The 27,636-nt window shown below is 36.9% G+C and overlaps 1 protein-coding gene across 4 annotated transcripts in view; it reads right to left on the bottom strand.

Annotated features, from left to right (window-relative positions):
• CEP112 (centrosomal protein 112) overlaps positions 1 to 27,636 on the bottom strand; it is a 378,610-nt gene that overhangs the window by 150,889 nt on the left and 200,085 nt on the right. For all 4 annotated transcript variants that reach the window (XM_058675350.1, XM_058675351.1, XM_058675352.1 and 1 more), the window contains exon 21: positions 7,279 to 7,509. In XM_058675350.1, the coding sequence (XP_058531333.1) occupies positions 7,279 to 7,509 (231 nt within the window). The remainder of the gene's footprint in view (positions 1 to 7,278; positions 7,510 to 27,636) is intronic.

The following is a 27,636-nucleotide window of genomic DNA, read 5'->3' on the forward strand; positions in this document are numbered from 1 at the left end:
GGAAATCTATATGAATGTTCCCTAAAAAACTAAAACTAGAACTCTGCATGTTGATCCATCAACCCCAGTAACAGCTGACTAGATGTATGTGTTTTAATTTAGGGCTTTTTATTCTGTCCAATTGCTCTAAGTTGGTTTTTAATCATAGTGCTGTGCTGTTTTAGTTTCAAGGCAATATATATATTCAACAGATGTGACATCATTTTATTAGAGAGACATGTACTTCATCATGTAGGCTCCAGCACTATTCACAACAGGCAAGGCAAGGAGTTAACCAACGTGTCTGAATGGATAAAAAATACAGTACATAAAGACAGGGGAATACTGCTCAGCTATAGGAAAGAATGACATCCATCACTGCATCCATCACTGCAACAAAATGGATGGAATCAGCAACACACTGTGGCAGGTGAAATGAACCAGACCCAGATGGACAAAGGCATCATGCTTTTCTTTATACGTAGAGAACTCAATTTGAACCCAGAAGAGTAATTATTAGAGGTTGGGAGTGGTACTGGAATGAAGAGGGAGTCTGCATAACAGTTACCAAAATCAGAGTCAGGCTGAAAGAATATGTTCCTAGTGTTACAGTGTGTCAGGGTGATTAAAGCCACAACTATTATATATTTTATACTACACTTGATCTTAGCCACAAGGCCAAGAAGCAATAACTATTATATATTTTATAAGCAAATGAAAAAAATGCCACCTAAAATTCCAATCACAAAATCAAAGGGAAAACATTGGTCACCCTCATCTGAGCTACAAACATTGTATTCAGATACAGAAATGTTACACTGTACTCTATAAGTAGGCACACTTACAAGATAAAATATGTACAGTAACCTCTGTATCATTAAGTATTAAGTTATGGGAAGCATAAGAAAAATGTACCCTCAAAGATGCCCTCCCAGTTAGGGAGAGCGTACATCTGAGCAGATCTGGCAGGTGCTGCAGCAACACAGGACTTCTGGGACATCCTCAATCACACCAAACACTGTGGTAGCATGCACAGGCCGAGACGTTCCTGAGCAAATGGGTTAAGTGCCCTATTAATGATGAGATATCAAATTAGTGCTATAAATGATTTTTTGGGTTCCCATTTATGATCATTTCACCATTATTAAGGATGCTAACGTTTCTTCCACTCAACTTTTTTTGGTGTTGTAAAAAAGTATGCAATGTCCATAGAGACCTGAAAGTTTGGCCATGAAGCTGAAAAGATCAAAATGTCCAAGTAATTATCAGCACAAGCTTGAACACACACACACACACACACACACACACACACAACCACTCATGTGAGCATGCTCATGAGAACCTAGGGTTACACATCCCTGCACACAGCACTTGCTCCCAACTTCATCAGTGTGGATATATAGCAGCCTCTTTAGAAGGCAGATAAGCCCTTCTGATGTTATTAACTTCTTAAATCAAATCACTGTATCTTGCTGCACTACCAACAGATTTTATTTACTCTAGGTAGAAAAATTTTTCTAGTTAAGAAGTGTACATCAAAAATAAAATCAAGAACTTTTGTGAGTGGTAGATCTTTTATTATAATGGTTCTATTGGAATGTTAGAAAATTAAGCTGCAGAAAACGGGAGCATTTGTCCTGCAAATTTTAAATTCCCACTTAAAAATATTCACTCATAATTCTAGATTTCACTTTCAAATAATCATAACACAAAATATACTATCTGTTCATTTTCTCTAATCAAATATAGTTTTCCAGTTTATGAAAACTAGACTTTTCAATTTAGGCTGTTGACTTGCTCTCCCAAATTGCTAGAAAGTAATAGCTCTCTTTAACATTCAGCAGAAGAGGAAAAAAAGGGCCAAAACCCCCCTGGAAGCTGTGGAAGCAGGTCTCTATCAGTCTGTCTGGGACTCCACATTAGCACTGGGTTTGGCAGCGTCACTCAAGCAAGGCCAGCAGATCTCTGACATCAGTATCCAAGAATGGATGATGATGGACCACTTGCTCATTTCTGTAGCTTCCCTGTGAAACAGGCACTTCACTCAGAACCGGATACCTGGAGCTGATGTGCAGAAGGCAGGTAGAAGGAACATGTGCCTCCTCTTGCTCTAGAGTGATGCAATACTGATTTTACTAACATGGTTTATTTATTTTGATTTGTATATATTGTCAAAAGGACAGCAAAACTCTGAGCTATTGTAACAGACAAGACAAAACCCCTTTCATGATCCTAAGATTTATAATAGAGGTCAAAGACACACTAAAATTCTAAACTTTAATAGAATTGACCACTAATCCATCGCATTCAAATTACGTACACATCCTGCATTTTCCAAATTGGCATTTCTGTAACTCTTTTGTAAATTTATTCTTATGCTCAAAAGTGCCATTACAGTCCATCACATCAGGCTATGGCTTACACACCCAGAGGAAAATGTCAACATGGTGTTCATCAACACTTGTGGCTGTAATTAAAATTACACTGGCTCTTGTTCATCAACCAATTTTATAAACCTTAATGTTTAATTTAAAACTTAAAGCTATAAATCCGTATTCTTTTGCAGAAGAAAAAGGGAAAACATCAAAGTAGAAAACAGAATTGAGATTAGGAATCCATTCTAAGCCAAAATGACAGTCTTCGTAAGTTAATATTAATCCTTTAATTATAATTTTCAAAGGTTTAAGTAGTTTCTATGACCTTAGCTTTGAATAATTATACCATATGGAGCTTTTCTTAAATTTGAAAAAGATGCTGAATTGTTGCTCAAAGCCCTTTAATGACTCCCGGCTGGAAGAACTCCAGGATAATCCTTCAGACACCGCTTAAAATTATAGACCAGAAACCCAGGTTGGTAAATACCATGTCAAATTCATAAGAACTTTTTACTTGGTTGAATATATTGTGAAAAACATTTGATGTGTTGGTGTATTTTTCAATACCAGAACATAAAGCTTAAAACAAATATTTATAGTAAAGATTTCCCAAAGGAAATGATGGACAGATTAGACTAACTACACACACAATTTCTGTTTATCATAATATCCAATGAAATTAAAAGGCAAATACAGAAAATATTTGCCATAGTAGTGACAAGGATTTTATCAATCAAAATATAAAAGGAGTTTATGTAAATTATGAGAAAAACATCAGGGCCCAAGGAGGAGAAACTGGAAACAGACATGAACAGGTAATCCTCAGAAAATCAAATAAGAGTAACAAATAACTATTTTGTAAGTGAACAATTTTCACTCTCAAAAACGCAGCTGGAAACAAAAAGTATCAAAAATTAAGGGGAATATTTATATTACTAGACTGGTGGGGTAAGACCTGTATTTATTTTATTGTGCTTTTGGAAATATAATTTGACTTGATAGTTTCATTAGAAATGTAGAAAAAGTAGAAATGTTGACAAAATTTATGGATAAATGTTAAATATTTAATGGATTAAACAATTCACATACATATATATATATGCTCCAAAATAAAGGAGAAACACATTATGCTACATCCATAAAATGGGCTATCACAAAACAAGGAACACTGTAGTCTCAGGAAAGTACAGATGGCATGACTTTGGTCAGCTGTACAGATAACTATTCTCTTTTATTTCCCATAGTTTCTAAGCTAGCTTCTACTTCAAGAAAGGTTATTTTGAAAATAGCAACAGGGTTCTGAAAGAATCTCACAATTTCAATACTGAAGCTTTAATCTTCAAAATTTTATCCACTATCTTCTCTTGGTAATGTTTTTTAATTTTTCAAAGGTTCATATTTTATGGACTTTGTTTCAATTCAGTTTGAAGAGATTTTTTAAAGGGTAGAAAAGAAGCTTCCACTTTTCAAATGTCAATCATTTACTCTCTTGGATTCTCTATTTCAAGTTTTCTGACCTTGTGGAGGTATTTCATATTTCTCTTAACTCAAAGCCATTGAAGATATCATCTAGGTCTAAATTGCTGTTGACAGAAACTCAGGTAGGATCTGGACTTGGGAATTCTTCAATGATCTTAACCTTGTGAGTGCTACTGAAATAACCCAGACCCACAGGGAAAGTCCTCTTTTCTTTGAACCTCAATTTTATACTCAGTGGTAGGAATTAATTCCTAAATCCTTCAGTTCTGACTAAAATTTGGATGGACAGCTAATATTCTAATTTTCAGGTTTATTTAGACATGATAAAATATTAAAACTTTTAATAAGATACAGTGGCAATAATTTGAACAATTAACAGAATGACACAACTAGTAGCTGAATGTAATATTAGTTTTTTATTATTAACTCAAATTTTTAGATAAAAATCACATTGAATAGAAAAACTAAAAATATATCTGTAAAAGACTTTATGATTTAACTCATAAAGTAATATAGAAGAAACTATAACACTATAGTAACATAATGAATGTTCATATAGAAAGATACAGCTTATTCTACCTAAAGTATGAGTGGAAATCAAATTTAGATAAATCAATAACTATTCAGCCCAAAGGCATTATAGTGGATCTCTAGTTTATTATCTTTTTTTAGGTTGCCTATTTAAGATTTAACGATGACTTAGTTTGTGCAAATATACCAATGCATGAGCCTGGAGCTTCAGCAATGAATTATTCCACAAAGAACTCTTTTGAACTCAGTCCAGATCTGTGCTGCAAGTAAAAACTCAAGACTCCTTTTACAAGTGAAGTAAAAACACGTATCAATCAGAAAGACAAATTACTCTTCAGATCAAAAGCCCAGCCCCTATGGGTTCTGGGGCTAGTGATTTTCATCAATTAAGCAAAACCCACACTCATTGGGCTACACATACATCTGCTCCCTGCTCCCTGTTCTTTCCTCACACTCTCTCCCTGTGCCCCAACTCCTTTTATGCCGGCCAACATACATTAAATGCCTTCATACATTTCAGCTAAAATCACCATGCTCAAACCTCATTTCTATCTTCCTATATTACTTGTGTTCTCAATGCACTGCAAGAACATTGCATTCTTCCAGATTCCCATTGCCTGTAGTGCTTCCTCTATGTGCAGAACTCTAATTCTACCAAAGCTAACTCCTGCATCAGATCTTTCATTCAGCAGCTTCCACCCACTTATCCAGCCTGCAGCCTGGTTACTTCACTTTTCTTGAAGCTGCCCACTTAACCAGATGACTGTGGTTCTATTAAGAATACAGACGTTAACTGGAAAGACTCGAGTCTTACCAGAGCACTTCATATCCTCACCAATCTCCTTCCTTCCTTCCATTCTCAGCAAAAATCATGCTTCCTATCACTGCTTCACTTAATACATATCAAGTGGGCACCTGCTCCATGCCAGTTTCTTGGCACTAGGGGTGACAGTGTTTTCTTAGTGCTTGGGAACAAGTAGAAAACCAATGAAAAATAAAATGGTGATTTCAAAGATGACATGAACCCTAAAGACAGCAGGACAAAGTAAAGCTTGACAGGTAGGCCAGATTTTAGATAAAGAAGTCAGGGAAGGACACAACACAGCATACAGAATAAAGCGGCCATAAGAAAATCACATGGAAGAACATTCTGGGCAGAGGGCGGCAAGCATAGAAGATGTGGAGGCAGGAGAGGGTATGAGCTGTCATCATGCACCTGGATCCCTGTGGCCATAGGCTTAGGAGGGCTGTGCTAAAAACTTCCTTCACATCTCTCAGATGGCCTGCCATCTATTATCTACTATTCTTCACAAGTACTTCGAAATGACACATGTTCAACCAAGGAGTTTATTCTCTTGAATCCCTGCTGATCTTTGGAACTACATTTTCCTTTTAACATCAGAGCTTTCTATCACAGCAGTACTAGCTCATCTCCCCTTCCTCATTTGTCTCTGCAACTGCATCTCTGCACACACTACCATGTTCAGTGCTCTAGCCGAGATCATCTGTCACTCCTTAGTTCCCAGCCCAGTGGCCTTTCTTCAACCCTCATCCTTCCTGATTTTCAGGGTACATTCTTGAAAAATCTCTTTCCTAAATAGTATTTTCTCTATTTCCATGAACATGTGTTTTCTCATATTTCTTTTTTCCTTGATGATCTTTGACTGTTTCCTCCCCAATCTCTCAAACACAGCTGCTCCCTAAATTCTACCTTCCATTTTTCTCCCTCCCTCTTTTCCTCTCCTTAACAGTTTTGCTGACTCGCAAGGCCCAAGCTGAGAGATACCTCCTACAGTTGTTTTCCTCCAGTCCCATCTTTGGTTCTCTATAAAGATTCTTGCAATAGTAAGTTTCAATTCGGTTTCAACACCACACTCAGTGCAGTGTGACACTTCAAATGCCACCTACTCTTGACTGGATTAATCTTCTTTTGTTTTCACATGATTACAAGGTGAGTCTGCACTGAGCAAGGCCACAGAAAGGGCACAGAACTCACAACAGATTTGACCAAAAATGATCTTCACCACAACACATGATCATAAAGGACAGTTAGTTGAAATGTGATTTTGAGGTGAATTAAGGTACTATAAGGCAAGTACTTCATAAGCAAGAGGTATAATGTTTTAGATTGTTTGAAGTTAAGCACTGTTTAAATGTGAAGAAGAGGTGGGAAAATTGAAAGGAATCAGATGATTCTTAAAATATCCTTTTCAAGTTTCTTATCCCCAAAATACAGACTGGCCTTAAGGAAATTTAGGGAAAAGTTACAGCTATTGTGATTAAGAGCACTTCACAGTTAGTGCCTGATTAAAACATTTATAACTTCTTAAGTTACCTAAGAGTATTTCACATGGTCCTTTGAATACAAGTCAAAATATCTAAACATTGTATTGTTTATGTTTATGTTACATAAGTAACATATAATTCCAAAGATATTTTTCTTACCTCTGTAGAAATATCAACCTGGAAAAATATATCATCATTTATGTTACGCCATTATTAAAAACCATCATATCTAGAAATGATTTTTAGTAAATCTAGAAAATACATGAAACTTAGTTTAATCTGGAAAAATGTAGCACAATAGTCCAAGTACTCCTAGACAACATAATGCTGGATAATATTATATTTTTACTTTGCCACAATGTGTGTTTAGTTCCAATGGAATGGAATAGTGTCATATAAACTGTTTCACAAAAATCAAAGGAAAAGCTGCGAAACTTCCTAAATTAACTAACTCAGAGTGGAATTTAGAACAGAGGAATACACTTAAATTGCTTAAAGAATTTGTAAACTTGCAGAGTAATTCTTTGGATAATCTTTGAGAGATTAAATGTAAGCATGGTATGGGTGGATTATAAACATGAGTTTAATACCTATGTTTTATGTGAATACATCCCCCTGGATGGCTTACCTTTTCCAGTGTCATCTCTGTCTCGGCGGCGTGCGTCTTCTTCAGCTCCAGCTTCATCTTCTCTGACTCGGCCTTCATTTTGCTGATAGCCAGCTCATGGTCCCTTGCTGTCCTTTGCTTCTCTTCTTCCCGAAGAAGACCAAGCTCCACCAGCTGCTGCTTTCGCTGTGAGTTCACACTAATCAGCTCCTCTCTCAGCTTGTGAACTTGCGCTTCCATGTCAGCAATAACCTTGTTGTCAAAAATGGAAGAGTGGACAGTGGATATGAATAGGACACTCAAGGAAAGCCACTCAATGCAATGCAGCAACACAAAGCATGAAAACTTTCTCTGGCTCCCTCCCTCCCTCCCTCCTTCTGCATTCTCAGTCCCACCCAGGACATTTGCCTAATTAATTGTATTCTTAAACAACATGATTTTAGTTTTAATTCTTTCTAATATCTATGTACATGGACTAATTCTTGCTTTTGCAAATCTTGAGCAACATTATGTTCCTAAAATAAACCTGCTCTTTTGCCTTTTTTTTGTTGTTGTGCTTTCATTGATCTCTCCTTTTACATGAAAAAAAAAAAAAACAGTATCATCAATCATTAGAGAAATGCAAACTAAAAGCAGAATAATAAATCACCTTACTCCAGTTAGATTGGCTATTATGAAAGAGACAAAAATAACAAGTGTTGGTAAGCATGCGGAGAACTTTCACATGCTGCTGGTGGGAATCTGCAAGAGTAAAGCCACTGTGAAAAGTAGTAGTGAGGTTCTTCAAAACACCAACAACTGGATTACCATAGGATCCAGCACCCCACTCCTGGGCATATATACAAGGGAAATGAAATTGGTCCACTAGAGACATATCTCTCCACTCCTGTGCTTTCCGCAGCACTATTCACTAAAGAGTGGATAAAGAAAGTGTGTTACATATGTTCAGTATGAAAAAGGATGAAATCTAGTTATCTTGCAACAACCACCTCAACTGAAGTAAGCTAAACACAGAAAGACAATTCCAGATGATCTCACTCACGGGTTCGGTAATCTCACAGAAGTTAAAAGTTTAACCGGGGTTATCAAAGGCAGAGAAAGGCAGAGGCAGAGAGAGACTGGTATAAATACTGATTAACAGATATTATAGTTAGCAGTAGTAAGAAGCTATAAGGTTCTACTGTACTGTAGCATGATCATATATGCTAACATGTCACACATGTATGAAAATGCAACAAAGACTGCAAGAATTCTAGATGTTTTCATCAAAAAGAAATGTTAAAAGTTTGAGAAGACATATTTTACCCCTAACGGGGTAAACACGTACACATGTTCTGAAACATCAGATAGTACAAATATGCATATTTTTAAGATTGACCAGTGTAAAATGGAAGAAATAATTGGGGTACAAGGACACTTTTCAAGCTAGGACACAGTTAAATGGTTGGTTTTGTTTAATGACTACTGATAACATTGTTGCTAAAGAATGCAGTTTGTTTTGCATTATTTTTTGGAGAATAATCTTTAAAAAAATTTTTTTCAAGATTCATTGCATTTATTTGAAAAGGAGAGTTACATAGAGAGAGGGAGGGTGAGAGAGACGGACTTTCCATCTGCTTGTCCATTCCCTAAGTGGCTGCAACGGCAGAGGCTGTGCCAGGCCGAAGGCAGGAGCCAGCAGTCTGGAGCTCATCTGGGTCTCCCACAAAGAAGGAAGCTAGGATGATTCTTTCCCATACAACTGTTCTGAATAGTCTGAGAGTTGGAATTAGCTTTTCCTTAAAACTTTCATAGAATTCATCAGTGAAGTCACCTTCCAGTTTCTTGAAGTAGGCACTGATTGTTACAGAGTCTCCGCTCAACACCGCTTTTGCTGTATAGCATAAGCTGTTACATATTATGTTCTCATTTCATTTCTTTCTAGGAATTTTTTAATTTCCTTTTTTGACTTCTATGACCTAGTGTTCATTCAGGAGCATGCGTTCAGTCTCCATATGTTTGCATATTTTCTCAAGTTTCTTGTGTTGTTAATTTCCAGCTTCATTCCATTGTGGTAAGAAAAGATATATGACATCATTTCAGTCTTTTCGAATTTGTTGAGGCTTGCTTTATTGCCTAGCATAGGCTCTATCCCAGAGAAAGTTGCGTGCACTGATGCCAAGAGTGTGTATTCTGTAGCTGCCGTTATGTTCTGAAGATATCAATTAGGTTTATTTGGTCAACAGTCTCCCTCTAGATACCTTACTTATCTCTTTTAAATAGTTAAGAACCCTAAATTGGGTGCATCTATCTTTACTATACTCATATCTTCCTGAATTGAGCCTTTGATTAGTATATAAAGACACTGTTCATCTATTTTAACAATTTATTCTTCTTTTAAAGTCCATTTTGTCTGATAGTAGGATGGCTATTCCACTTTGTTTTTCATTAGCAAGGAACTACTCACTTTCAGTATGCGTATTTGTGGGTGACTTCTGCTTCTCACAGTTATAAAATAGATGGCTCTTACTCTTTCATCCATTCAGCCAGTCTGAATCTTTTAATTGGGTAACTTAGGTCATTTACATTCAAGAGTCTTACCAATAATTAACAGATCGGTCCTGCCATTTCCCATAAAGATTCCTGTGTTTGTTTTGAATTTTCCTTATACTTATACTGGGAAATTTTCGGCCTTTGTATTCTTTGATGATGCTGTCTTTCTCTGTTTCCACGTGTAGTGCATCCTTAATCATTTGTGAGACTGGAAAAGGAGTGACAAACTGTTTCAATTTTTGTTTGTTTTGCAGGTCTTTATTTCACCTTCATCTGTAAATGAGACATTTGCTGGGCACAGTATTCTGAGTTGAGTACTTGGACTACGTCTGGTCTCTCCTGCAATCTTATTGCAGATCTTTTGAAGGAAATCTGACATTTCTCTCATGTACATTTTAGGACTTTTCTTTCCACTTTGTTTTGAAAAACTTAACATAATGTGTCTTGGTTAAGGCCTTTTCTGATCATGTCTACTAGATTTTTGTGCTCCATCTATGTGGGTGTGCTTCTCTGTGTTTTTCAGAAACGTTATGAACCTTCTTTTCATTTCTGCATTTCATCAATCTCTTCATCTTCACCTTGCGATATTTTAGCATTGTTGTGCTCCTCCGGGCAGGTGTGATATTTTAGCATTGTTGTGCTCCTCTGGGCAGTTGCGATACTTTAGCATTGCTGTGCTCCTCTGGGCAGTTGCAATGTCTTTGTTGTTCATGATTCCTGCATTTCTACATGTATTTTTAGGCTCTGTGGAAACACTTGGTTTCTTCCTCTGATGACTTTGAAATATGCCTCTGTGGTTAGTGGCATGTTTGTTCCTTCAGTGGACACCCAGAGGCATGTGTTGCATGGGTCGGAGGAACTGAGGCCAGTGCTCAGGCATGGAGCAAGAGCCCAGAGTGACACCTAGGCCAGGCATGGCCGACTTCTTTATTATCAGTAATAGGGTGGGGACAGTCACATCAGTTGGGAAGGATCATAGCCTTAGCCCCCTCTGCCAAGATGAAACAATTTCTCACAGTGATCCCACAGTGCCGCTGCACTCCACTCACACAGGCACACGAACTGCACAATCTGTGTACTTCTCAGGGTGAGTGTACAGCCCTCTGCAACGAGCATGCCTAGCACTCAGGAAACTGAGTCCCTTAAGCCAGACACAGTGAATGCCCAAAGGCCCATCCACACCCCACTATCAGAATTCTCAGTCACAGGGTGCAGGGTTCAAACAGTTACACGAAGCAAGACAGCCACGATCACCCCTGCAAGCCTCCCCCATCCACAAAGAGACCTGCAGTATTTGCAGAGACAGATGCCTGCTTGAAACATATTGGTTAGTGGTCCACTGGAGCAAGCTAAGTCCAGGTGCCTGAACAAAGTGAGGGAAAGAAGTGCTTTATGGGCTTAAGCGGGCGCCACAGGTCAGACTCAAAGTTAGTGGGGACTTTTCTCTCCAATAATAATAATAATAATAAAGGTGGCTCTATCACTCCAATAAAATCCCTTAGTTAGGCATGGGCTGCAGCAGCCTCTACTTGCCTTATTAAGAGGGTACTTTCTCCCTGCTGGTCACCAGGTGCCTTGGTGCACTACGCTCTTCCTTCACAGGGTTAAGTGGGCACTCTGATCCCTGCTAGTACTTCAGGCCAGACTCAACGTCAGTGGCAACCATGTTTCCCCTCAGGCAGTATCACCAAAGGTGTGAGCTGCCACAGGTTCCTCTCACCTTACTTCCCCTCCAGATACCAGGGGGAAGGTACTGGTGGCATCCTGTTCACCTGCATGATCGTATGGTACCCATGGCGCCAACGTATGTCTTCTTCAGAATTTCCATTGCAAATTTCTCACAACTGTCCTCTGGGAATGTAGTTCTACCCCTTTTCTTTTGTGATCATCCCACCATCAACATCAGTGTCTCTCCCTATTCAACTGTCTTGGATCTCGTTAGACATATCTCTTCTAGATGCCCTATAGATTTTAAAATTTAATTACTTGTCTTCTAATTAAATCATGTATTCAAACTGGTCTGTACATGCAAATATAGTAGCACTCATTTTCCTAATTCAATCTATGCTATTTGTCCTGCATTTTGTATATTTAATTTTTCCTCCCTTTTGTCATTTCATTCTAGATGTAGAATTCTTTTCCTCAATTTTGTCTTTCCTCATTTAGAAATCACATTGCATTTTCTCTTAGTGGTAGCAACAAGTCTCCTCAAGCATTTGGCATGGGAAGATTTTAAAGTTAATTATTTTTACCTCCTTGTGAACAACAAAAGAAATACATGCCATTTTGGAATGTGGTTGGTCTCTTTCAGATTTATATGCGACACTTACTTTCCTTTATTATTTTAAATCCATTAAAAATTTTAAATTATATATTACATATGAGACAAAACTATTTTCTAATGTATGGCTAAAAATTCCACTTGATCTACCCTGGTCAGTAGTTTTCAGAGGCAAAGTTGATCCAATCTCATCTATAAGCTACGAGATGAACAGTTCAGGAAATCCCGTATTACCACCAAAGCATTAGTTATGAATGAAGCTCTTCCCAAAGCACAGCAACTGTATTATACATGCTATTGTTTCAAAAAACACTGTGTAAAACTTCAGTGCCATGGCTGGGAAATCAGAAAATCCAACAGTGGCAGTAACACAACAAGATTAGCATACTGGGAAAAGAAATACGAACTAAATGATGAAAAATTGCTTTGCTGATCAAAATATCTATAACAATTATTTCAGTTTCAAGAAAAATACTACAAATGTTGTTTGGGATGCTAATAGTTTCAACATTTCTACATGATAACAGTTGTTAGAAATACTATTTACTTTGTACAAGTTATTTTACACATATTATTGGGGGTAATTTTGTGACAATTCCACTATGATAACATAAATAAACCTTATCTTATTTTGGATTGTAGCTAGTAAACACAAATTCAACCATTAAAACTTCTCCTTCTTTAGAATGGAAGACTCTGCTACAAATGGCTGGACAAAACACTTATGCAGGAAGAGGAGAAAGAGCTTGAAAAAGACAAATATGAGCCCCAAAGACCTTATTTATTTACTCATTCATTCATTTCCTCTTTCTCCATTTCCCTCTCCTCCATCTCTTAAAATACTACCTTGAAATAGTTTCAAAGACAAGTGTAAGGGGAATTTATATAAAAGGTCAATTTTCATAAATTTGTGTAGCAGAAAAAAGGATTCTTTTCCCCCTCAGGAAATAAATGCAATGTTTCAAGGTTTATTTATTCATTTGATAGATACATTGATACATGTATATCAATATATACAATAGATTTGTAGCTCAGTTGTCCTTGAAAACAGTCTCGCCTTTTGTTCTCTATTTTATAGGGATTCCTTTCAACTGAGTACTTGGGAATAAGAGAGTCAATTTAATCAAACTCAGAATTGATGCAAAATATTCTAAGAAGAGATTGTCTTAGGCAGTTACAACAGTAATTATACCAGGGCTCAAAAGATTCTTTTTAAAAAAATCTCTGATATCAAGGTTTGCTGGAAAGAACTGCTGGCTATTTTTCCTAAAATTAACCTTGAAAAAAAACCCACAGAAAACATCAACACGAGATATAAATGATGATATCATCATTATTAGTAAAAATTGAAAAAAAAAAGTAACCCTGAGAAAACCCTTGGTATAATACAGGTGGTTCTAAACTGGAGTACATTCGTGTGTGGAAGGGCAGGGTTTGCAACCTGGGGAAGAAGGCAAGAAGGAGCTATGAGAAACAGGTGGGCTTTACTTTCTGCTCTTTCCTCTCAGTGATATTTTACTTTCAGGGTATATTGCAATACTACTTGATCAAAAGATGAAAATAATGTAAATATTTCCCTCCAAATTGCTCTAAATATTCACTGAATCCATTTCCAGTGAGCAACAATGCACACATGAACCCATTTCTCCACACTCTTGCCAATGATGCTCTCATCATTTTTCTATTTTTGCTAGTTGGCTAGGTATGTGATGATAATAATATGCACTAACTTTATCAAATAGCGATTTTCAAGCACAATAACTAAACTGAAAATGTATTAAATAGTTTTGGAATAAATAGAATAGTATATGATAAACTTAGTGAAGGTTTCCTTCATTTTGATCATTAGAATATACTGACAGCTGGGATAAAAGTTTCAAAGTCAGTATGACATAGATGTTAGTTTTTCTTTAATGCCTTAAAAAGTGAGGTAAAATCTTCTTCTGTGTCGCTTACATGAACAGTAAATTTCCCCCAAATCCATAAAATTAGTAACAGCTGTTTCTGTAGGAGATGAACTGTACGGACAAGTTTTAGTAAGCTGACTTCCTATATTGAGAACATTGAGAAAAATTGGCGACTGCGAAACGTTTCTGAATCTGACAGGTGCTGCTGGCAAAAGCAGAACAAGGTTGAAGAACATATATGTGATTAAGAACCACCAGTGTTATCATCACAATAGCTCTAGGAAACATGTTAAAATGCACCTCACCAAAGCAAAGTATATTGAGTTGAGGACACATTCATGGTTAAAATAATCATCAGATTATTTGCACAAACCAAAAATTATTTTATGTACATCCTTGCAAGAAAGGTATACTAACTTCATGAAGTACTGAGTTAATTTGTACATTTATAAAGAAGTCCATCAACAGAAAATAGCTATTTCAGTTTCTTAGGCTATTTGGTATATATCTTATGCAACTGAAATACTTCCTGTGTGCCATTCTAACTCAAAACTATATACAACTTACTATATTAACACAAATCTATCAGAACTTATGACAAGCTCAGCATGAACACTGACTTCAAAAGTCGTTTTCCCTAAAAGAATTTAAACCAGAATACATAAGACACACACACACACACACACACACACACACACACACACACACACACACCCCAGCAGGAGGAGGAACAGCAGAGAGCAATGTACTATGAGGGCTTGGATGAAGAAGCAATCACTTCCATATAAAAGGGTTCTGGTAACTAGGAAAAAAAAAAGACTAAATGCATCTGAGATGGCTGGCTGGCTGGCTGTCAAGAGATGAATGGGTATTATTCATAATACAGGGATACTGATACACAGAAGACATTTCAAAAAAGAATGATAACTAAGAAAGAAGGAAGCAGTGTTATGAATAAATACAAAAAAAATCAATACAGATATTGAAGGATCTTGAATGTAAAGCTCCTAAAGGGTTGGATTTTATTCTGTGGGTGCTGGAAATTCCGTCTTCCAACACACACTGAAAGGAAAGGTCAGAGAGTGTTGGAGGCAGTGTATAGATAGTTGCAGCTACTCTGTTTCTACTCCAGCTGCCTCCTGATGCACCTTGGGAAGCAGTGTTAAGATGGTCCCAGGACTTGGGGCCTGTATGTGGAGTACCCAGAAGAAGCTCCCAGCTCCTGGCTTCTGTGTGAGCGAGCCCTGGCTGCTGAGGCCATCCATGTTGGGGAATGATCTAGCCAAAGGGAGGCTCTGTCTCTCTTCTTCCGCAAATATGACTTTCAAATAAATAAATCTTTAAAAAGCCATAAAAGGTCAAAAAAAGGTCAAATCAAGCTTCAACAGAGTTTTAAAAGCATGGAGAACAGAGACGGTAACAATGATTTGAAAAGATGACAGTGGAGAATTCTCCAGAAGTGAAGTAATACAGGGAAACAAAATACTCATTATATACACAAAAAACTACAAAATTTCAGGAAAACTTATTAAATAAAACCAAAATAAGGGGAAAAGCATTTCATATCCATGGATTGCAAATGTTACATTGCTAACAGGTTAGTTCATCAACTTCATCTACAAAATCAATAAAAATCCAAGGAAGCTATTTGGTATATATCAACTATCTGATACCAAAACTCTCATGGAAAACGGACAAGTCAGAATAGTCACCATAACACTGAAGCAAAGAACGAACGATAGGACTCAAATTTCAAGGTACCCTAATAAAGACAGTGACAGAATGGTGTTGGCAATAAAAGACTCAAAACATGCAGACTGATAAGACAAAATAGAAAACTCAAAAAACAAACCTACAGAAATAGAGTTAACAGGTCTTTAGCAAAAGAACCAAAGGCACCATGCCCAAGTGTTTGTGGATTATTTTTTTTTATTTATTCTTTTGAGAAATGTCTGCTCAGATCTTTCATTCATTGTTTACCTGGACCGTTTGAATCTTTGTTGTTGTTTTTTTAGTTCCTTACACATTCTGTATGTGTAGGATTGGTGTATTTTTTTACACGTTGATCTGAACATGGATAAGTAGGAATGAAATAAGAGGAGAGAGTATAGAAAGGATGATAAAAAGGGAACAGCACACAGTTAGATGGAAGCAACAGGTTCTAGCGGCACACAGCACATTGGAGCGACTGTAGATAAGATTAATGGAGGAGAGGAACTTCATGGGTTAGGATAGAGAGATGCTGGTTAATCTGATCAGTTCCCATTGTATGCATATGTTGGAATCTTGTACTGTTCCCCAAAAAGGAGTGCAGGCATTACACGCTAAACATGCTGTTGTTGTTTTTAAAATTTTTAAAATGTGTGGGAGGGAATTAAATGCAAAGTATTTTCTCAATAGGCAATAATGGAACTGTTGTATATCCAAGCGTCAACAAAAATTAATAAAAAGTGTATCACAGATCTAAGTGTAAAATGCACAAAACCAGAATTTATAGAAAAAAAAACTAGGAGAAAAATGTGGTTGATCTTTCATATGGCAATACAATTTCAGACATAACATCAGCATAATCTATGCTAGAAAAACGCTCGGGGGGGGGGGTGGGCAGCACTGTGGCTCAACAGGTTAATCTACCTGTAAGCACCAACATCTTGTATGCCTGCCAGTTCATGTCCTGGCTGCTCCACTTCCCATCTAGCTCTTTGCTTATGGCCCAGCTCCTTGGGACCCTGTGTCCATGTGGGAGACTCAGAAGGAGCTCAGGTTCCTAACATTGCATTGGCTGAGTTCTGGCCCTCTTGCTGTTTGGGCAGTGAGCCAGTGGGTGGAAGATCTTTCTCTGTTTCTCCTTCTCTCTATAAATCTGTCTTTTTCAATGAAAAAAAAATAAATCTTTTCTTGTTCTTCCTATTGTTGATTTAGTTTTATGGTTTTCATTTAAGGGAATGTATACTAACTGTATAACAGAGACTATCATATCCAGATATGAAGATACAACACAGTATGCATCTCTACTTCCAAATCAAAGATGGACTCCCAGTGAAACTGTTAAATATATCTTGACAATAGGATGCTGGACTCTCTGGCACTGTCTATACCTACAATGTCAGGACACACTTAAATAAAAGAATGATGGGCTTAGGACTGCTTATGGTGTACAATAGTATTGTAATAAGGGGGAAATCAGTGGGGGGGTGGGAGAGGAGTTGGGGAGATGGTAAGGGAAATTTCAGACCCTATAGAACTGTATCACAAAATAATAAAATACTTTAAAAATACATAAATAAATAAATAATTTTTTAAAAGTAAAGTACTGCAAAATTGGGTGGTAAAAAACAAAATTTTTTTCTGTGAAAAACACTATTAAGATAATGAAAAGATAAGGTCCACAGTAGGAGGAAATATTTATAAGACACATATGATAAAGGACATGTATAAAAAACATAGAGCAAATTTTATGGAACTACAAAAGAAAGACAACCCTACCCTTCTAGCAGGAGATTTAGTCATACACACAGACACACACAGGGTCTTCAGACAGTTCTTGGGAAATGTTTGTCACAAAAGACTAAATATGAATATAAAATATCTCTGTGCAAAAAAAAATTAATCCTTTAATTTCATTCCCATAAACTTTTAAAGGTAGCCTCATATACAATATTTACAGCACCAAAGAATTCTCTCCCCCCAAAACACACACACACACACACACACACACACACGCAAACACACTAACTATCAGTACATTGCTAGAGGTTGTGATACCAAAAATAGATTCTTCGACAATATTGTAATTAAGTTAGGAACCAAGAACAAACAACAAAGCAACAGATTTCCATTAAGCTTTGAAATTACAACTACATATTTACATAACTCATATTTCAAGATAAAATTAAATGTACTTAGAATTAATCTCTGCTTTGCAAGGAGAGGCATTTTATACGAGTACTATTTTGGAGGGGAATGAAGGGATTAGTGGCAGCAGTCAGGAATTACTGGAAAATATTTTACCACCTCTATTCTGAGGGCTTATAAATTCTGACCAATATTAACATATTTCATAATCAAAAAGAAATTTGTAGTATTTAAATACAAATCCTTACAAATGACTGACAATGAAAATATGACTTATCAGATCTTGAGGAATGAAGTTAAAGAGAGAACTAAGTAGCGTAATATCCTGTTTGCTTTCAAAATGCTCATCACAAGTACATACTCAAACAGTTTAACAAGTCCGGAAGATGGAACAGCCTGTGAGAGGAATGATGGGGAAGCCAAAGAGAAGGCACAAATACCAACACTAGAAATGGAAACAAAGTCATGGCAGTGTCATCTTATGATGCTATTTTGTTAACAAAGGAGGCATTTATAACTGGCATTACAACTTTAAAAGAACATACCACCTGACACTTAACAAACTAAATTATACCACAAAAATGTACCACCACTCACCAGAGAAGCTAGATGAAATGTAGAGATTTCTAGGAAGAGATAAATGCTATAAGATTAAATAGAGAGCTAAACAACAAATTTTAAAAAAACTGAATGAATAATTTAAAGTCTCCCCATTAGCAAACCATTCAGTTCACATAATATTTCAGGTGACTTCCAAAAATATCTCCCAAGTGATAGGTTATTCCAGTCCTCTAAAAGCTCTTCAAGAGAATGTGTAAAGATAAATATTGCCAAGTTGACTTTTTAAAAAAAGTCATTATAAGATTGATGCCAAAGATGACGTGCATACAGAAAGAAATAAAAATTCAGGTCTACTCATCCAGGAACTCAGACATAAAAATGAAGCATAAAAATAAGGCTCCTGACTCCTAGCATCAGCCTGGCCTTTGGGGTCCTCTGAGGAGTAAACCAGCGGATGGATGGATTCTCTCTCCTTGAAATTCTCAGTTTCAAACACTCTTCAAATAAAAAAAGGGGGGGCATAAATACTAAGCTATCCAAAATTCACACAAGCTGGGTCTAGAAAAAACTGAAAAAGTATGAATCATAACAATTAGAAAATAGAAACATTATAGGAAAAAATCTTCCGAGAAATGTCAAGCCCAGATGTCTCTATTATATATATATATGTGATCTATACAAATCATATATGTATGATTTGTATAGATAAGATTATTTATTTATTCATTTATTATTGAAAAGTCAGATATAGAGAGAGGAGAGACAGAGAGGAAGATCTTCCGTCTGCTGATCAACTTTGGCTGCAACAGACAGAGCTGAACCAATCTGAAGCCAGGAGCCAGGAGCTTCTTCTGGGGCTCCTGCATGGGTGCAGGGTCCCAAGGCTTTGGGCAGTCCTCAACTGCTTTCCCAGGCCACAGGCAGAGACCTGGATGGGAAACTGGGCCGTCAGGACATGAACTGGAGTCCACATGGGATCTCGGTGCGTGCAAGGTGAGGACCTTAGCTTTAGCCTGCGGCGCCAGGCCCATTATATATTTTTTAAATATCCACTGTTACACTGATTCCTTCAAGGAACAGAGAAATAAACATCGTTTAGCAACTTAATTTGCCAGGTTTAGTACAGCACCAACTTAAAGATACTGAGTGCATAAAAGAATGTCTCAGTTCAATATCCCTCTGCATGTCCCTCAGAATCCAGTGATTTTAGATGATGACTAAATCAGGTGGGACACAGGTTAGCAAGATAATTCAAAAATTACAAGCAATACAATTTACTGCATTAATGCTTTAAAAGAAGTATAATGAGTATTTTTTGTAAAATAGGCCATTCTTGGTTAAGGTATTTGACAAAACCTTGGCAAACTTTACTAATTCTTCATTGTAAGTTTCAAAATATTCCTTTAAAAATCAAGAATTCTATCACTTATATTCCGAAATATATGATGAGAGAAAGGAAAAACAAAATGTCTTTAGTCAAGGATGTATATACAGAAAAATGAAAAGACGGGGCCCATGCAATGGCTCAATGGTTAATTCTCACCTTGTAATTGGAGGATCCCATATGGGCACCATAAATATTATATGCCTTTTCAATAAAAATAAATAAATCTTTTAAAAAAGGAAAATGATGAATGTACCAGTTGTTATGAGAAAGAGTTTAGAAAGATGATCAAATAATGACAGTCACTATTCAAAACCATTCAAGTTTTATACATCACCAATAACATAAAATTCCGTATACAACTATGATAAACATAAAATATTCCTTAGCAATAAACCTAGATAAATGTGTATATTATAAGGAAAAAATACAATGATTTTTGAAGCACTAAAGAACTAGTAAACACACGTGATGCTCAACAGGCTAATCCACTGCCTCCATGTGGCACCCCACATGGCACTGGTTTGTGTTCTGTTTGTTTCACTTCCCATCCAGCTCCCTGCTGAATGTCCTGCTTAGGGAAACTGCAAGACAATCAAGAATGTACACAGCAACAGTTGGAAAACTACACAAATGGATCCCAACTGTTTAATAATTGACTTTTCATAACATGAGCTATTCTATTCGGGAAAATGAACTATTTTGATTAATTTTGTAATAAAATGTTGAATACAAAATGCAGATCGGATTTCCTACAATATGCAACCATTTTTTTTACAAAGTTAATAGTAAACATTGTTGTTTGAAGAAAATATATGTGATGAAGTTCTCCTGAAGAAATTGTTAGGTAACTATCCAACACAATTAAGGATAATAGCCAGTTTGGACAAGGAAGGAGCTAACGGTTTTAATAATGCTCTGTCCTTCATCGCAGCAGTCAGTTTTGCTGCTCATTTTGCCGCATGCATTGGTACTTAAGTATGACTGATCACTGCATTCTTTGTATACAGCAGACTCTAGGTAAAAAAAATGTTAAGAGGTGATGAAGAGGTGACATGGAGAGTGCTTCTAAGAAGGGAATAATATCTTAAATTTTAATGCTATAATTCTTTGTTTATGGCGCCTATTTACCCAACATTCTATGACAATTTTTTCTTTTGGTTCTGAATATTTCTTAGGGGACCCTTAATTACAGTAATGCCTTTGAATACCACATTGCCACATTATTCTATACTTCAGATAAGCATTTATTAAAGTTCATTAAAACAATACATTTAATTTAGAACATATGAAGTATTATAATGCATATTTTATGTATGGTACTAAAGCTTTCAAATTATTTTAAATCACACTTAACTGACCGAAATTATTCCTTGTTTTTGGTTGTGCTGGATACAACAAAAAAATATTAATCGACTTTAGTGTCCTTTTCTGAAGACCTGGGATCTTGTTTACACATAAGATTTATCAAGGAGGCAGAACCCTCTGTGACTGGATTTAAACAAAAGCTCTATGCTGGAAGTTTCTTTCCACAGGCAAAGGGGCACAGGGCACAGGGCACTGGCACTTTCCCCTACCTCCCTTGACATTTGGTGGCCAGAGGCTGCCAGAATTACAGCATGGAAGTTCGTAACTTTGCTCAAGTGTTATTACAACTGCTCCAGTCAGGCCATTGAAAGATACTGCAGAATGTTAACATCCTTGTGTTTCTCACAAATTTTAGCTGAGTACAGAATGGAAGGACTGAGGTGTGCCTGCCAATCCGAGGAATGCAACAAAGGGCTGGGAAATGTCTGCAATTTCATTGCTTGAAGGAGTTAAACATCACAGGGCTGAAAACTTGACAGATGAGCCAAGATCAGAGGAGTGACAATCTATGTTTCTAGCTGGCGATATCATGGAGATGTCGCTTGCCCCTCCAAAAACCTCTGCAGTTAAAGGGCCTTCACTGGTGCGTGTTTGTTTTGCTTTTTACTCACTTGGTCCTTTTATTTTGCTTCATTTATGCTCCACCTGATCAACACCAAAATAATTCAAGGTCATTACTATGAACATCAATTATCATCGTAAACCAAAGTAAATGTATAAAGCTTAAGGCATTTGGGGCTAAGCTTTGGTAACCAGAGGGATATTCTTCAGTTTCAAAAATATTTCTGAAACACCACTCTAAATTTTATATGTCAATTTATTTCACAGAGATTAACTTTACATCATCCACACAGCTGACATTACATGTTTATTATCATTTAAGAGCTGAAATTCAACTCTACAGTTAAAAGCATACTTTAGAATTATGAGCTAAAAATATAATATATCTCAAAATTTTTGGAAATTTACTATTTTATCAAATGTTACTAATCATTGTAAAGGTAGATAACTATGTGAGTTTTTAAATAAAATTTGTATTTTATGGCATTTTTTTAATAGGACAAAAGCTTTTAAAGTATGCCAGAGGAAAGATAGTTAATACAACGATGAGAAACACTGACAAATACAGCTAAAGCCACAGGAAAGTCTGGGCAAGAAATCAGGCCTCAGGTTTCTAGAGCAGCATATTTTCTGGTTTTGACCTGCTACATCTGAGCAAATGGAACTTTCTTGACTCACAACACCTGTGTTCTACCAAGCGTAAAATATTTTTTAAATTCTTTAAATGACTGAGAGATATTTAAAAGCAGAGCCAGCAGATTTACCTCTATAGAGACTGCTCTGAGATCTAATATGAATTTTAAGCATATCTGAAGTGCATTTATGCTTTGAGACTCTGTTCTGCTGTTTTTACATCTAGTAATTTAAAAAAAATCATTTATGGCCTGGCATAATGGTTCAATGGCTAAATCCCATATGGTGCTGGTTCGTGTCCCAGCTGCTTCACTTTCTATCCAGCACTCTGTTTATGTCCTGTGAAAGCAGTAGAGGACAGTCCAAAGCCTTGGGCCCCTGAAACCACATGGGGGATCTGGAAGAAGCTCCTGGCTTCTGGTTTTGCATCAACTTTGCTCTGGCTGTTGCAACCATTTGTGGAGTGAACCCCAGATGAAGGATCTTCCTCTCACTGTTTCTTCTCTCCTTCTCTCCATAAATCTTATCTGCCTTTCCAATAAGAGCAAATAAATCATAAATAAATAAATCAAATCATTTAGAGCCGGTATTGTGGCACAGTGAGTTGAGCCACTGCCTGACACACTGGCTTCTCTTATTGGCATGTCAGTTCTGGCCCCAGCTGTTCAGCTTCCTAACAAGCTACCTGTCAATATACTTGGGAAGGAAGCAAAAGATAACCCAAGAACTTGGGGTCCTATTACCTGTACGGGAGACCAGGATGGAGTTACTGATTCCTAGAGTCAGTCTGGTTCAATTCTACCTGTTGTGGCTATTTCAGGAGTGCTATAGTGGATGGAAGATCTCTGGCTCCCTCATTCTACATTTTCTCTCTCTCTGACTTTCAAAAGAATAAATCTTTTACAAAACAAAGCAATTAGACTACTTTATCCTTCAGAAAAAATACTTCCTTTGCAACATGGAGATATGAGAGTCGGCTTAAATTTCCCTAATACTGAATCACCTGTTGAGGTGAGCAAGTGGCAGAGCAGTTAAGCCATCACTTGGCCTGCCCACATCCCATGTAAGAGTGCTGGGTTAAGGTTCCAGCTCTGTGATCCATTCCAGCTTTCTGTTCATATGCATCCTAGGAAACAGTGGGTGATGGCTCAAGTGGTTTGGCACTGGCCACCCACATTGGTGACCTGGATAGGATTCCTCATTCCCTGCCCAGTCCCAGTCCTTAAAGGTATTTGGGGGAGTCAATCAGCAGATGGGAGAGCTCCTGGTGTCTGTCTCTTTCTGTCTTTCAAACAAAACACATAAATTAAATGGGGATTTGAAGAAACTATTAAAAAGTACATGATGAAGAAGAGGCAAGAAAAACATTTATGGGCTTAGAAATTTCAGAACCAGTAATATTTTTTTTAAAGATTTTTTATTATTATTGGAAAGCCAGATATACAGAGGAGGAGGAGAGACAGAGAGGAAGATCTTCCATCCGATGATCCACTCCCCAAGTGAGCCGCAATGGGCCGGTACGTGCCAATCTGATGCCGGGACCAGGGACCTCTTCAGGGTCTCCCACGCGGGTGCAGGGTCCCAAATCTTTGGGCCGTCCTCAACTGCTTTCCCAGGCCACAAGCAGGGAGCTGGATGGGAAGTGGAGCTACCAGGATTAGAACCGGCGCCCATATGGGATCCCAGGGCTTTCAAGGCGAGGACTTTAGCCGCTAGGCCATGGCGCCAGGCCCAGAACCAGTAATATTTAATTTTGGAATCTGCTACAAAGAGCTAATGCCAGAAAGAAAGGGTTAGTCTTACTCTGAAAAGCAGAAAATACTCTAGTTCGAGAATTAAAAAAGAAACAAGAAAGGATGAAAACACAACAGAAAAAGCCAGTATTCATTAATTCCACAACTATCAAGAAGGAAAAAAAGTTTTGAGAAAGAATAGAGCATGCTATGAACCACAAGAACTGGCAAACATTATGGCTGCATTTACCCTCTGTGAATAATGACGATACTGCTAAAGATTTTTAACTGATGTTGATTTCTAGTTTCATTAAAAAAAAAAACCCAAATCATCTAATTGAAAATAAGTCTTGAGGAAAAGAAGTAAAAGCGTCACAGCAGTCTGCTTCCAGGCTAAGTTAATACAGAAAGAGGAAAAAGACAGTTCAAAATATATTGGCCGGATTTTTCAAATTTGCTAATTAATACCCACTGCACTTAAAATGACTATGTGAGAGTTTTACTTGATAAAGTAAGTAGCTAAAACACAATTATATCCTCTTTTTTTTTTCTAGACTCACAAAACTGAAGATGTCTCACTTGAAGATGGTGACACTAAAAGGAAACTCTAGGATTTTAGTAATCTTATCATGAAAAAAAGAATAAAAAGCTATACAGATGTGTCATCTATGCCTGACTTTGGTGCAGCAGAACTAATGAACAGGGACAGTGCATGTTGGGAAGATGTTAGTTGTAGCATCTAGAAACATTTAAAGTTATTTTCTTGGCAGAGTGTTTCCAGGAGTGACAGGTAACCTATTTGGCCTTGGAAGGAGAATAAAATTCAGGCTGAGTTCTTCACTGGAAACATTCTATAAAGAGTGACATTCAAGTAATTGGAAGGCAGGTTTTCTGCCAGCTCTGCATCAGCAACCTCTTCCCAACATCCTGTTTATGCTAAGGTCACATTTGCTCCCATGTTATCCTAGTGTCATTCAGAAAACACTAATTGCTTTGCTAAAAATCCTGTGACTTTACCAAAAGCAAAGCATTCAGAGGTTTTTGACTGATTAATTGAATAGGAGAATAAAAAAATCTAGAACACTCTGGCCAAAAGAGTTGATTTTTAAAAAATAAGCCAATGAAAGGCAGGAGAAGTCAGGCCCCCTTTGAGAATTGAGGTTGACTCCATTGCTGCCTCAGTATGAGCTCGACCTCATTATTATTACTTGCTACAGCATCTTCCTCCCAACAGACATACTTCTGCATGCACTGTATACAGCTAGTTCTTCAATTATATACAGAAACTAATACAGAAGGATCACATAATCCATTTTAGGGGACTAGGATGTAAAAAAAAATCATACACTTATACTTCAAGTGTACGACAGAAAATACAAGTCATCTCATGTAAAAGAATGTATCTGAAAAATGAATAATAGTTCAGCTTTTGGCTTTCATGCACCAGATTACAAGTAGAGAAATCCAATTGGTATTCCTGGCTTTTCACTAATTATATAACATGCTGCAATTCTTGGTGCATCGATGTCTAGGAAATCTGACAAAGGGAAATTCACCTGCTATTGCGTCACGGCTGGTGAATATCTCCAGGACAGCTATACAGCATCTCCTCAGTCAGCCTGACCTCAAAGGACAACTGAGCTGAGCAGGTGGGCCCCGTCCATACTGTGAGAGTCAGAATATCTCAACCTGCCTCAGGTACAGCAACGAAACAGGTAGGGGTCACCTGGCTCTTAAGCTAGCCCACTGGGAAAGCATCCGGAATGACTTACACATCATGGCAACCCCACGAGAATGCAAAACAAAGCTATTTTGTTGAAAGAGCCTAATTTACTATAATAAATTTTATTTTGCCTATGTGCTTGCTATTAACAGCTTTTATTTTTTTATTCATAAACTGAATTCACCTAACATAAAAGATTTGTGTGACCAGAATTGATGCAAATAACCAGAAAAAAATAAACTAACTAAATTCATGGTGTTATGATTTGCCCCTGGTTATACATATAAAAATATAACTGTTAATTTTAATTAGTCTTTTCATTTTAAAATTACTTTGAATTATATTAACTCTTTCCATTTGAGGCTGTTATAAGTTTTAACATAAAAAGGCTATTATTAAAATTTTCAAGAGTATACATGAGAGATACAAAGAAACTTTAGCAAAAACTGGCAAACACATTTAAGAATAATGACACAACACATAATTAATACACAGAGAGATCATCACAACAATATAAATAAAGACTAATAAAGGATTTAGATTACCATTTTAAGCCTTTACATGACTAAATCCAACGCTACACTCTTTCCAACATTATTTTGTTGCTTCTGGTTGAGATACATATAAATAAAATGTATGTGTAAATATTCACAGAAATTCAAAATGCTAACCTACATAAACACTGATTCTAGCAGTATTTAAAATAAACTGCAACAAAAGCTACACAGTGCATGTTTAGGAATACAAATGTATTCTTTTAATTCGCAGAAAAAAGCTCTGAGTAAATTTAGAGATGAACTACAAAAATAGTGGTTTCAATGAGCTTAACTTTTTTTCATAAATATGTGAATTGATTTTTCACTAAATACAAATAACTATTAAGTCTCACATGCGATTCACAATTTTGTGGGTAAAAAATGTTCTATTCAATTTAATGCAGGGAGTTTATAAAAAACTTCACTATTTTTTAAAAAAACTGCAACCATATAAGCCCTATGACTTCCACTAGTCAATATTCAACAAGATTCCACAGTCAGTTCAAGTTACTGGTAGCCTATTTGTTGCCCTATTCAGTGCAGAGACCAAAGACATTTGACAGTTTATGTGATAGGTAATTCATGAGATTTGTTTTCTTATTGTTAGCCTGAAAAGATCAGCAACTCCTTCCCTCCTTTGTCTCCCATCCAGTCTCAAGCACAAGCCTGCACTCTTCCATCCATTCACTGGACCATTCTCTGCTAAGGAAGGACACACCCCAGTCAAAGCAGACCTTGCCACTAAGATGGGCTCACAGCCATCCACGATCTTGGGGCAGAGCCTGTTAGGTTCAACCGCCTGCCTAAACCTATTTGTTACTCTCAACATCTGATATTTGTGTTTGCTTCCTAACCTGACGTCTGGATTCCTGATCTTGTACATGTTCCTAAATTTAAGTTATTACTTGCCCTTCAAGCTATCTTCCTGATTACATCCTTAACTTTCTGTAATTATATATTTTTTTAATCACTTGTTTTAGTTACCCATTCTCTTCTTTTCTTGGTCTCTTGACCTAGCTTCAATAACCTAAAACTGACCTATTGGAATTTCTGATCCATCATCTGACTGTCCTAATAATTTACTGGTCCCTAGTAATTAATGTCTGCCTTTCCAGGCTCTGATCTCCTTACTTGCCCACCTTTCATATTATTAGCTTTATACTGCACCATTTATCGAACAATTTATCCCCCAGCAAACTTGAGTACTCAAAAGAAAGTAACTACCTGTAAAGTGTCAACACAGAAATATACATTGCCATGGATACAGAACTCTATTACGATCTAACTTCTGTTCTACACAGTTCC

The sequence above is a fragment of the Ochotona princeps genome, chromosome 17, assembly GCF_030435755.1.
Source record: "Ochotona princeps isolate mOchPri1 chromosome 17, mOchPri1.hap1, whole genome shotgun sequence".
NCBI lineage: Eukaryota > Metazoa > Chordata > Mammalia > Lagomorpha > Ochotonidae > Ochotona > Ochotona princeps.